At 44.5% G+C, this 12,860-nt stretch overlaps 1 protein-coding gene across 2 annotated transcripts in view; it reads left to right on the top strand.

Moving 5' to 3' along the window:
- USP43 (ubiquitin specific peptidase 43) overlaps positions 1–12,860 on the top strand; it is a 59,110-nt gene that overhangs the window by 19,856 nt on the left and 26,394 nt on the right. For both annotated transcript variants that reach the window (XM_058559714.1, XM_058559713.1), the window contains exons 4-8: positions 4,163–4,255; positions 5,740–5,875; positions 8,390–8,525; positions 10,097–10,232; positions 12,440–12,551. In XM_058559714.1, the coding sequence (XP_058415697.1) occupies positions 4,163–4,255; positions 5,740–5,875; positions 8,390–8,525; positions 10,097–10,232; positions 12,440–12,551 (613 nt within the window). The remainder of the gene's footprint in view (positions 1–4,162; positions 4,256–5,739; positions 5,876–8,389; positions 8,526–10,096; positions 10,233–12,439; positions 12,552–12,860) is intronic.

The raw sequence follows: 12,860 nt of genomic DNA, 5'->3' as shown, positions 1-12,860 counted from the left end.
TAATTTGCTAGAGTGGCTCACAGAATTCAGGAAAACAGTCTACTTACTAGATTACCTGTTTATTATAAAAGGATACAACTCAGCAACAACCAGATGGGAGAGATGCATAGTGCAAGGTATGTGGGAAGGGGTGCGGAGCTTCCATGTCCTCTCTGGACACACCACTCTCCCAGCACCTCCACGTGTTCGCCTGGAAGCTCTCTGCCCCTTCTGCTAGGGTTTTTATGGAAGCATCGTTACATGGGAATGATGGATCAAATCATTGGCCGTTGGTGATTAACTCAACCTCTGGTACCCCCCTTCCCCTCCCCAGGAGGTGGGGTGGTGGGACTGAAAGTTTCAACCCTCTAATCACATGGTTGGTTCCCTTGGCAACTAGCCCCCATCCTGTGGTTCTCTAGGGGCTTTCCAAAAATCACCTCATTAACATAAACTCAGGTGTGGTCCTATGGGGCTTGCTATAAATAACGAAAGCTGCTCCTTTCACCTTTATCTTTCTTGCTCTTAGCACTTAGGAAATTCTAAGGGTTTTAGGAGCTCTGTGCCAGAAACAAGTGTGGAGACCAAATATATATTCTTATTATAAATCAGTCTCACCAGGTGTGGGGCGAGTCGGGGAGGATTCTTGAGGAAGTGGCATTTGAGCCCATCAGATGTTAAGGACGGCAGGCGCCCTCTGGGTAGCTGACTGTAGGATGATGAGTAGGAAGTGAGGTGTCCATGCTAAAAAAAGGGCTGGTGACAGCTAAAAATACCTGCTTTGTGCCTGATAGTCTAGAGTAAAGAAAAAATATAGTTAGCCGTGTCCATCAGACTAGGGCTTTTGGGGTCTGAGAAGTGATTTTCTGCAGCAGTCAGTGGGGCCAGCTCCAAGCTGTGCCCCTGAGTGGTGGTGCCTTCTGCCCTGGACCCTCTTCAGCCTTCCTCTCTGCTGGGGAGGGCTTACCTGGGATAGAAAGTGGCCCTGCTGTCAGCCTTCTTGATGAAATTGAAAGCTGGAAGTGTTGTTATGGGTAAATTCAGAGGCCCCGTTCACTGACGTTCTCCCTCCCCCATCCCCTCCCTCCTCTTTAGGGGGCTGGGTTTTTGACTTTGTCTGGAGGAGAAAAGGAGGGATAATATTAGGGTGCTGGAGGTTATGGACTAGAGGGAAAATAATTATTCTACTTGATTATTACCACAACCTAAAAACATCTGCAAGTTTAATAACCAAGGATTGTTGCTATATTGGAGTTTTGGCTGGAGGAGGGAGTGTGTGTGTGTGTGCGCATGTGTGTGCACATGGCATATATTCATTTCTTCATGTCCTTCATAGCTTTTATTCACAGAAAGTCTAATCTGGTCCCCGTCACAGGCAGCGTTCCCTGTTAGGCAGAGTATGTTTTAGAAGGCTTTCTCAGAGCAGGTCTTGGAGAGGTGATGTCTTGCTCGTGTGTTGTCACAATTACCATTGCTGGTGTAGACATCAACTCCACCGTCCAGTGAGCAGGTGCAGCTGGCCTGGTTTGAGGTGTAAGATGTGTGTTCGGCAGTGGTGAGAGGTCAGGTAAAACGTGCAGGGTCAAAGCCTGGGGCTCGTTTCTGGACATCTGTAGTTGGTGGAAAGTGAAGAGCTGTTCCAAGTTTCGGAGGCAGCTTTGTAACAGAAGCAAATTGACGAGGAGAATGAGCACCTTAGGGAGATGGGTGAGTGAACATTGAAGGGTACTGGGGTGATTTCTGTCCCTTTCCTCTGTGAGCGCTCAGGGGCAGTAGGACAGGACTGTGAATGCTCTGGAGGGGATGGCGAGGACGAAAGGACCCCTCAGGCCACATTTGGGGTAGCTGGAGTCTGGTGACGTCTGGAGTTTTCTGTAAAAGTGACACTGCCCCTCTTCCTGATCTGTCGGTCCCACTCACTCTGTCCTCATTTCTCATCCTTCGAGAAACAGGTGTATTTCACATCCTTTCTGCAGTTTATTATGAAAACAATATGATTTCTTCATTATTTAAATATAAAATTAGGCCATTCTATGTTTTTTCCAAAATGCACACCTCTTGCTCCCCGACCAAGATCCACGACTCAGTATAAAGGCCGTATCCCTGAACCAGTTTGATATGATGTGACTCTACAAGAAAATGCAGGCTCCCTTAGTTTTAGTAGGTTTAAAAACAAAGAATAAGTCAAAGAAAGGTTCCTTTTCATTTGTTTGCTTAAATGTGAAACAGGGATTTGGAAACTTCCCGACGACAAGAACACATCTTTCAGGCCTGTGTCGTGTCCCGTACGTGGTGGGTGAAGGTGGGAGAAGAACGGGAAGGGAAACAGGGTGGCGGAGGAGACCCCACGGCGTCAGGTCCCCTGCTGGCTGGCGCTGATGTCTGCTACACCGTCTTTACCAAAACTTCACTGTGGTTTTCCCAGAAGCGGCAGGAGTGATTGAACGTTTTTCTGAATGATTTTCTGAAATCCTGCTTGGCGTCTGTTAACTTGAACCCAGGAGAGCCCATTCTGCTGTGAGCAGATCCCTTAGGGTCGCCCTGGGCAGCACCCTGAAAACCTCAGGGTTCCTTGCTTGTTCCTGGTTTTTGCTATTTTATCTGCTCAACGGAAAACCAGTCAACAGGACTGGTGCTCCTGTAGAAGCTCGGGGCAGCTGGTTCTCATTCCAGCTCTGGTTTCCCTGCTGACCTACCCTGGGGCTCTCCAGTGGTGAGAGCACGGACTGCCGGTGGGGTAGTGGTCCATATTGCCAAGGAAGTTAATGTAGATTTTAGGATAAGGAATGTAGCATCCAGAAATCGCTTATATCTTGGAAGAGTATGGTGTCTTATACGATTAAGGATATAAAATTGGAGCACTTTCAGAGATAATGCTAAAGTAAGGGAGTGTTAAATTTAAAAGTGTTTAAAGAATGTAAATAAACTGTATGCAAATCTACTCTGAAACAATTGATGCCTCACTCATACTAAAGACTCTGCAGGAATGACGATGGGCGTGGACTCTGGACCCTGAGCCTAGCTCTGCCACTTAAGAGCTGTGTGTCCTTGGGCAAGTTACTTAACCTCTCTGTGCTTCAGTTTTCTCCTCTGTAAAGTGGGGATAATCTTGGTTGTTATGAGTAGCGCATGGGTTAATATATGCACAGTGCTCAGAACGATGCCCAGTTCTTAGTAAGTGCTGTTTCAATGTGAGCTCTTACTATTAGCTTCTATTTTCTGAGCTTTGCTTCTTCATCAGTACGATAGGGACGGTGGACTGTATCAGTGGTTCTCCGTGCTTGACTGAACACTAGCATCACCTGGGGAGCTTCTAAAATTCCGATGCCTGCACCTGTCCCTGCTTCCCTTGAAACAGGATCTCTAGAAGTAGGGCCTGGACATCTGCATTTGAAAAAATCTTCTTACATGATTCTGGGGCACAGTGAGGCTGAGAACCAGGGGAGCAGATGGTCCTGAGAGACCTTCCAGCTGGAAGTTGGCACGCTGTGTTTCTATCTGGAAGGGTTATAGCTTCCCTTCCCGTACTCAATGCTCTAATACGTGTGATTAAACTTTTTTTCCTTTTTAAAGAATTAAGATGAAAGTCATATAACATAAAATTCACCATTTTAAAGTGTATACTTCAGCGGCATGTACATTCACAGCACTGTGCAACCACCAGCTCTTTCTAACTCCTGCTTTCATTATCCCAAAAGAAAACCTGGTCCCCATGAAGCAGTGACTCCCCGTTCCTCCCTCCTCCCAGCACCTGGCAACCACCAATTTGCTTTCTGTCTCCATGGCTTTACCCACTCTGGTCATTTCATATAAATAGAATCATAAAATACGTGGCCTTTTGTGTTGGACATCTTTCACTTAGCACAGTGTTTTTGAGGTTCATCCACATTGCAGCATGTGTCAGGACGTCGTGGCTGAGTAATAATCCACTGTGTGTATATACTACATTTGTTTGCCCGTTTACCCATGGTTGGACATTTGGGTTGTCTCCACCCTTTGACTATTGTGAATAAGCTGCTGTGAGCATTTGTGTACAAGTGTTTGTTTGAATACCTGTTTTCATTTCTTTTGGGTCTATATCTAGGGGTGGAATTACAATGGTAATTCTACATTTCACTTTTTGAGGACCTGCCAAACTGTTTAAGTGTGATTCAACTTTAACCTCGTTCCTTTGTCCTCACAGATCTTCCTTGACCTGTCCCCACTGCCGGAAGCAGAGCAATACCTTCGATCCGTTCCTGTGTGTGTCACTACCCATCCCCTTGCGCCAGACGAGGTGCGTGAGCGTCATGCCCAGTGAACTTATTCCAGCCTTCCTCCTTCTGGGAGCCTTCTGGCCTTGCATCTGCGATTTTCTCTCTCTTGCTTCTCACCCAGCATGTCTCTAGAACCAGCCTCTTAGCTGGGTGACGTTCCGTTATTGAATGTGACAATTGAAGTGTCCCTGCTTTAGCTGAAGCAGGAACTAGGAACAATGCTTCTGTTTATCAGCACTGTTGCCAGGCTTACATCTTTGGCCCATTCAGAAGCTGGCACAGGCCCATCGGTGCCTCGCGGTCAGACAGGGGCAAACCGGAGAAAATCTGTCGCCACTTGCTTTTCCCTGCTTTATTTCCATATCCTTCTTCCTCTTTGTGAAGGTGTAGGAAAAAGGTTTCTTTAAGGAGCAAAGAAAAAGGAAAAGCGTTGTCGGAGGAGGTAAGCATAAAAGAGAAGAGGAGGTAGGATTGGGTAGGGGGCGCAGGGGGGCTCGGCTCTATGCAAGTAAGAAGCCCAGGGCACAGGCGTCCCAGAAGCCCAGGTCTTAGCAGTGACCAGTAAGGCAACTAGCCAGGGCCAGCCTCATGGAAGTCAGTGTGCTCCTGTGTGGGGCGCCTTCACTGGCAGTAAGAGGGCGCATTTCTTCCTTGTGTCCCCCACCTCCGCGAGGACCATTTCTCTTGCCCTCGGCCTGTTGACATCCTCCATCTTTAGGATACAGTTGAAGACGTGTCAGCTTCATAAAGCCTTTCCTGGCAACTTAATCCCCGTTTCTGCTCTGAAGTCCTGTGCTGCTGGTCATCTATGACACAAATATAACACTGGCTTATCCTGTCATCAGTGACACCATCAGGTGATGTCTACTGATACACGTGAGCTAAGATTCCTGGCCTGATGCAGCATAGCACAGTGGTTAGGACTGCTGACTCTGGCGCCAGACTGCCTGGGTTCAAATCCCAGCTCTATTAGCTAGCTGTGTGTATTGGACAGTTACTGCGTATAGAACAGGAGAGCTGGGGGAGTGAGCCCAGCTGTGCTGGTGGGAAGAGTAGGAAGTGGGACTAGGGGAGGTGTCCAGAGAGGTTGGGGGCAGAAGGGCTGTGTCCCGTTACCAAGGGACAATTTCAGTAAGGGAAGGAGAGCATCGTCAATAGTGTTGAATTCTACTGGAAGAAGAAACTTGACTGCTTTACTTCTCAAGCTTCAAAGTTTGTTTTTGCTTAAGATTACCTAGTTAACAAACAGAACCTTGAGACCATAGGTCTGTATTGTGGTTCTTAATCAAATACCTTTTGTTTTTAACTTGATGGAAAAGTACCCTCAGCTGAGACCCTCGGAGATTTGGCTCTCCACGGCCACCTGGTCACAGTGTACCTAAAGTACAGTGACCCGACCGGGAAGGAGAGATTAGCCTAAGTGCTGAACTTGAGCCAGTGTCAGTGGTGTTGGTGACAGTTCACGTCAGTCCTTTAAGGATGTGGCCTCCTTCCTATTTTCCAGATTCTTGAGTGTCACCTTGGTCTTCCCCTCTAAGAGCCAGCGGTTCCTGCGGGTTGGCCTGGCCGTGCCGATCCTCAGCACAGTGGAAGCCCTGAGGAAGATGGTGGCAGAGGAAGGCGGCGTCCCTGCTGATGAGGTGCGAGGGAATTGCACTGGGGCCCAGTCACTGGATGACAGAATGCTAACTGGACCAGCTGACTAGGCTTAGACTAATTTCTGGTTCCCAGGTGACTCCAACCTGACTCATGAGTTTCTCTTTCATCAGTAGTCCCTGGTGTCTGTGATGACGGGGCCTTGACCTCTCCCTGCATTTACACAGAATAATCAGAAAAGGGCACCACCTTTGTCTTCCGAGAAGGTGACAATGATGATGATCATAATAATTCCAACAATAGCTGACCCTCAGTAGTGCTTAAGAAGTGCTGGGCACTATTCTATGAACTTTACAGTCATAGTCAATTTAATCCTCAAACCATTCTGGGAAGTAGGTGATACAATTACCCTCATTTTAGCGAGCAAAGAAGAGGCATTGAGAGGTTGGGTGACTTGCCCAAGGTCACACAGCTGTTAAATGGCTGAGCCAGAATTTGAACACAGATGGTTAGATTTCAGAGCCTGAGCCGCTATTCTATATTTTCGCTCCTGAAAATATAAGCCAGGGTGCCGAAGGGATGATAAATGAAACATGAGGCACTGCTGAGGGACCCGAGGATGTGTAACATGAGAGAGACGGGGCGGGGAGAGTGGGATGGATACGCTTCCTTTTTTTTCTTAAGGAGTCTTGGTAAAGAGGTTGGATTCACTGTGACTTTGGAGGGCAGAACTCGTAACAGGGGCCCCCGTGAAAGGGTGGGGTAGAGGTGATGGTGGTGAGCAGCAGTGTGGCATGGTGGGAAGGGCTCAGAATGGGGCTCCACTTGTGATTTAGTCACTTCCTGGTTTTCTGACCTTGGACAAAGTAGTTGGTCCTCTGTTTCTTTAACTGTAAATGGAAATTTTACACTTCTGATCACCTCATGGGATTTTGTCAAATTAGAAAATATTTTTAACCTTTTTGTTAAGGAATAATGTACATACATTAATGTGTACATGTCTCAAGGTTATAATTTGTTAGATTTTTATGTGTGCATTCATCCATGTAACCACCATTACCAAGCCTCTCCATCACCCCAGCGGGCTCCTTCCTGCCCCCACCCAGTCAAGCCCTCTGACCTCTGCCCCCGTGTTCAGGAGGATCTCAAATGTGGAAAGATGTGTGTCTTGCTTTGTGAACTCAAAGTGCCCCTCTACTGAGAGAGAGAGAGAGAGGGAGGGGGAGGAAGAGAATAGGGCAGTGGGTGAGAGTTTTGGGAATAAATGGCAGTAATAAAAGATCAAAAGAGGGAAGTCTGAGGGAGGTAGGGTTTGAATGATTAAGAGAGAAAAAGGGCTGTCAGGAATTCGAGAATGTGATGTGTGTGTTCCAGGAGGTGGGAACACTAGGGGCACTTGGATTGGAACTTAAAATCTATTTTGATATTTTGTTTTAACTGGCAAGTTTATTCCACTTATATTAACTATGACCATGGATGTATTTGGATTTATTTATATCATCTTATTTTATGCTTTCTATGTACCCTGCTTTTCTTTTCCTTTTTCCCTCCTTTACTGCTTCTTTTGGATTGAGTATTTTTTCTCTGTTCTATCTCTTCTGGTTTGGGGCATGTATATTATATTTCTGTGTCATATATATTATATTTCTGTGTTCTTCCTGGTTATCATTAAAATGTCACCACACATAATTAACAAAGCCTTATGTTAATCTTCCCAAACAATGCAAGGATCTTGGTGGGCTTTAATTTCCCTTGTACCTCTTTGCTTTAGGTATTGTTGTAGATGGGTATTCTTGTCCAGTATTTTAATCCCTCCTCTCCCTTCTCCCTGGTCATAGTGGTGGTACTAGTTATTATTATTGTAGATTTACATAGTCAATGCATGTTTACATTTACCAGCATTTACCATTGTCTTTGGTTCATCATTGCTTCTTACAACTCAGGTTTTCCTTCTGGATTCAGTTTGTTTTTTAACCCTGAAATGTATCTTTTACAAGAGAATTTCTCAGCCAGCGTGCCTTGAATGGGTTACGTGTGCTGAGATGTTGATTCCTTTGGCTCTGGAGGCGAGAGAGTTGGGTCTGGGGCAGCCAGGACCCTCACAGCAGCCACTCCAAGACCAGCTTCTTCTGCTAACCTCAGTGCTCCATAAAGATATTCTTCATGTATGACATAATGTGAAAAAAGTTGGCAAAACTATTTAGAAGTTCTTTCAGTGGAGATCGGTTAGTGGGAAACACACTCATTTTTGTTTAGCTGGAGAAGGCTTTATTTTATTCTAATCTTGCATGATAGTTTAGCTGGGTGTTAAACTTTAGATTTTAAATTTTCTTCCTCCACTCTTCCCTCAGCAGTTTGATATTGTTGCAGTTGAGATGTCTGTGGTCAATCTAATTGTTATACCCACTGTGTTTTATTACTGAAAATAAATAGTATTTCTCACTTAGAAGGGAAGAAAGGGTAAAAGAAAGGTTTAAGCCTGTCTGTCATTTTTAGATTTCTTATTTGTTAAGTTTCCTCTGAGAAATCCAGAGGGGAAATGATCCTCCTTATTCCAGGTGATCTTGGTTGAGCTGTATCTCAGTGGACTCCAGCGGTCTTTCTTTGATGAAGAGGACCTGAATACTATTGCAGAGGGAGATAATGTGTATGCCTTCCACGCCCCTCCACCCCCCAGCCAGGAGCTACTCTCAGGTACAGTAGTGCTCTGCATAAGTTTATTTGGATGTTATGAGTTGTAGGTTTGAGAGGGTACTTGTTGGGTGCTAGGGCATAAGACATTTAGCTATTTATTTATATATATATATATATATTTTTTTTTTTGGTGATGAAGAGCAGCCCTGAGCTAACATCTGTTGCCAATCCTCCTCTTTTACTGAGGAATACTGGCCCTGGGCTAACATCTGTGCCTATCTTCCTCCACTTTATAAGGGATGCCGCCACAGCACGGCTTGACAAGTGGTGCGTCGGTGGGCACCCGGGATCCGAACCCCAGGCCGCCGCAGCAGAGCACATGCACTTAACTGCTACACCACTGGGCCAGCCCCAAGACATTTAGTTTTAGTACTTGGAACTACCAGGCTTATTTTCTCTGGTATTTGTTGTACGGATGGTTGATTATTAAAAATTATTCAACTAAAACAAGAGTTCTTAAAACCATAGTATCAGAGTCAACTGGAGGACTTGTTTAAGCAGATTTCTGGGCCCTACCCGAAGAGTTTCTGATTCAGGAGGTCAGGGGTGGGGCTTGAGAATTTGCAGGTGTAACAAGTTCCCAGGTGATGCTGATGCTTCTGGTCCTGGGACCACACTTAGACAGTCACTGTTCAGAATAGGTGCTGGGGTAATTTTTGTCTTCAGGACTCTTGTGGTTCAAGGTCTGTGCTTAAAATTTTTACAAGTTGGAGCATTAGATGGGAAAAGAGTTTATTAAATGACTTTTTTGTTAACAGCACTTTCTGATGCTTGCTTATTTTAAACTTTGGACTGGCTGAGATGGTTGGTTTCTAACAGTCTGTCATTGCAGGTCAGTTTACATTTTGGCCTACTTAGCCAGTCAAGAAGGCCCATATTTAGAGGACCCTGGGCCAGTGTTACCATATACCCCCGATGAGTGCTGTGCCCTGGCCCATATCCTCAGTCAGCCTAGGTGGCAGGCTGTGGGACCCAGGTGTCTGCGGTTGCTCTGCGCCCACCGGGAGACTCTGGGCGTGGAATCTGGAATAGGACATTGACCGGCCTGATTATGTTATAACTCAGTACAACAAGCCCTCATTTCAAATTCAATCACAGGTGACACCTCTGTGCCTTAAAAGTCAAATTTTCAGAACTAATTGGAAAATTAGGGTAGTCCAATTCCTCTACTTCCTCAGTGGTAGAGTCTTACCTTCTCTGTGTACTTCTCATGCCGGCTTTCTAAGAGAGTGGATACCCTGCGGTTCTCTGATCAAGGCATAAAAGCAACCAAAATCATTTTGGAGTACTTTTCAGATTGGCTTTGAAAAGTGTTAATTAAAATCCCTGCCTTTGTTTTAAAATTCTTGACTGAGCACTGCTACAGATTCACTACCGTGTGTATGATCTTCTTATGCCAGACCGCCAGAGGGCACAAGTGCTATGAACCTTACTATCTCTTCCCCTGAAGCCCTTTAGTGTCTCCCCATGGTGGTTAATAGATGCTCAAAGAGAAGAGGGGTGAGAGAAGCCAGGGTTCTGACCCAACGAAGCAGCTCCTTTAAGTAAACAAATGTTATTCTCTCCTTCAGCTCGTCCATCTGGTCTCTCGGTCTCCCCGCGCTTGGCAGCCCGAGAGGGACAGCAATTATCCCTGCCTGCCCATAGCGAGAGCAAGGTGCTCATCCTCTTCTGTAACTTGGTGGGGTCAGGGCAGCAGGCCAGCAGGTATGTTTAACATCTTTTTTTTTTATGTGGTGTCTGGGATTTGTAGACATGTACTTGGAATTCTATCTAGACTAATTCTAGTTTAATAAAATTAAAGGTCCATTCTCAAAGTTAATCAGCTAGGAGTAGGGAGTAGGGTACTTTCTGATCAAGAGGATCGGAAATAATTGCCTTAAGCAGTTAAGCATCTGGGGCTTTCCTGTTAGTTTCAGGAACAGTTATTATTGCTCCCACCACTGTTATGTTATGCTGTGTTGTAAGGCCCAGGCAGCGCAGTAAGACAAGCAAAAAGGAACTGACTATAGAAAAGGAGGAGACAAAATTACCACTATGTGCAGATTATATTGTTGTCTGTCCAGAAAACCAAAAACTCAAAAGTGATTTAGAGCTAGTGAAAGAGTTCAGGAAAGTGACTGGTTACATAACAAATATACATAAACAGATAATTTTCTTAGTCCAAATAAAATATTTAAAGGATATAACTCCAATGAAAAATTTTTAGATTGATAAAATGTTTGTCAAATTTATCTGGAATAATAAACTCATCAGAATAGCCAGAAAATATTGGGGGAGGAAGAATGAAGGAAGAGGGATTGCTTTATTAAAACAGAATAAAGTTTTAATTATTAAAATATTATATAGGCAGAAGAGTATATGCTTAAATCAATGGAACAGAATAGGCCAAAGTATATTCAAGTATTTATTTATGATAAAAATGGTATATTTCATATTACTAGAGAGTGAATGAATTATTCATTATGTAAGGCTGGGCTGAGTTTTTCTTTTATATAGTCAGTTTTTTTACTTCTGCCGTAAATTCACATGTATTAATTCCAGATTGATTAGAGAGGTAATTATAGAAAAGGAAACCATAAAATGTCTTGAAGATAATGTAGGGGAATATTTGTGTCTTTGGGGCTACTTTAACACCTAAGGCAGGAGGCTATCAAGGAAAAGGCTAATGTTTAAATACATTTAAGATTTTAAACTAAAAGCAAATTTGAAAGGCAAAACACACACAAGGAAAAATATTTATATCATGTGACAGGTAAAGGATGCCTATCCATCATATAAAACCTAGCTCTCAAATTAGTGAGCTAAATATTCTTTTACTAAAATGAGCCATAGAGGTGAACATTAGTTCACAGAAGAAATACAAGCATAGGTTAAAATATTCAGCTTCATCTAGTAGTAGAAGAAATTCTGATTGCAATAGCAAGATGCTATTCTTAACCTTTCGGATTGTTAAAGAACTTTTAAAAATTGATAACACTCATTCTGGGCACGTGTCAAGGGAATGGGGCACATGCCTCACTGATAAATTGGTGTGGCTTTTCTGGAGGGCAGCTGGGGAGTAGTTAGCTTCGTTCTTGCATGTCCACTTCTGGAACTTTATCCCAAAGAAACAATTAGTCATGTGCACCCAAAGGTGCATGTACAAGACTATATGTAGTTCCTGCCATAAGCATTGTTTTCGTAAAAGATTGGTAGCAACCTGCATGCCTAACGACAGAGGATAAGGTAAAGAACTGATCTGGTCATACAACAGTGGATGCACAGTGCCCTGGCCTGTCCAGACACACCACCTCACATTTGTGCTGTGTTTTAGCAAAGTTTAATCAGCAGTTTCACATTCTTACCCCATTGGATCTTCACACAAGCTTGCATGGTGTGGCCATGGAACAATCGATGGTCAGTGATGTGTCCAGCGGTGCCCATGGCCAAGCTGGAACTGACGGCACAGCCACGTCCAGCGTTCTCAGCACTACGAGCTCAGGGCTATGTGTTCATCAGGTTGGGATATGGAAAACATTCCCAGTTATGAGAATGTTCCTGATGCACAAAACCATCAATGTGTCAACTGGACTGAGTTCCCCCTGGGTTTATCTCTGCCTTGTTTCCTCTGGCTCTGGTCTTCTCTGACTCCACTCTGTACTGTGGGGAAGAGAGTTTCCCAGCTGGGTGATCATTTGAACCATCTCTTTACATTACAGTGTTTCTCTTTGGCTTTGCATCTCCTGGCCTCTGTTTACATCTCAATGTATCGATTTGCAGTGAGGTTCTCTGACAGGCAATTTTGTATGGTGGTTGGTTCTTAACTCTTATCCAGTGGAGAGGAGCCCATGAATAGAGCAAATGCTCAGGACTGTTGGGTGTTGTTGGTTTTCCCTTTGCTGAAGTAACCTGATATCCTTGGATTTTCTCAGGTTTGGGCCACCTTTCCTGATAAGGGAAGACAGAGCCATTTCCTGGGTCCAGCTCCAGCAGTGCATTCTCAGTAAGGTCCGCTGTCTCATGAAGAGCGAGGCCCCCGTACAGGTCAGAGTGTGTGTGTGTGTGTGTGTGTGTGTGTGTGGTGGGAGGTGGGGGGTAGAGGGGGAGAAGGATTGGGAGTAGGAATGTAGGGGTAGCTCTGGAAAGACAAGAATTTGCTGTTAATGAGAGTATCCATGTCGTTGAATAAAACAACATTGATTTATGTATAAGGTAGTAACCATTTTATGACCTGTAGTGTCTTACTCTTTGTGACATTACAAAATACCTTTCATGGACAGAGCTTTTTCTTGTTAAATCTTTCAAAACATCATTGGAATAAAGAGTGGGATTTACATTATTCTTCTCAGTTTT

Source organism: Diceros bicornis, chromosome 18, assembly GCF_020826845.1.
Source record: "Diceros bicornis minor isolate mBicDic1 chromosome 18, mDicBic1.mat.cur, whole genome shotgun sequence".
In the NCBI taxonomy this organism is placed as follows: domain Eukaryota; kingdom Metazoa; phylum Chordata; class Mammalia; order Perissodactyla; family Rhinocerotidae; genus Diceros; species Diceros bicornis.
This window is presented reverse-complemented; position numbering and strand designations above follow the sequence as displayed.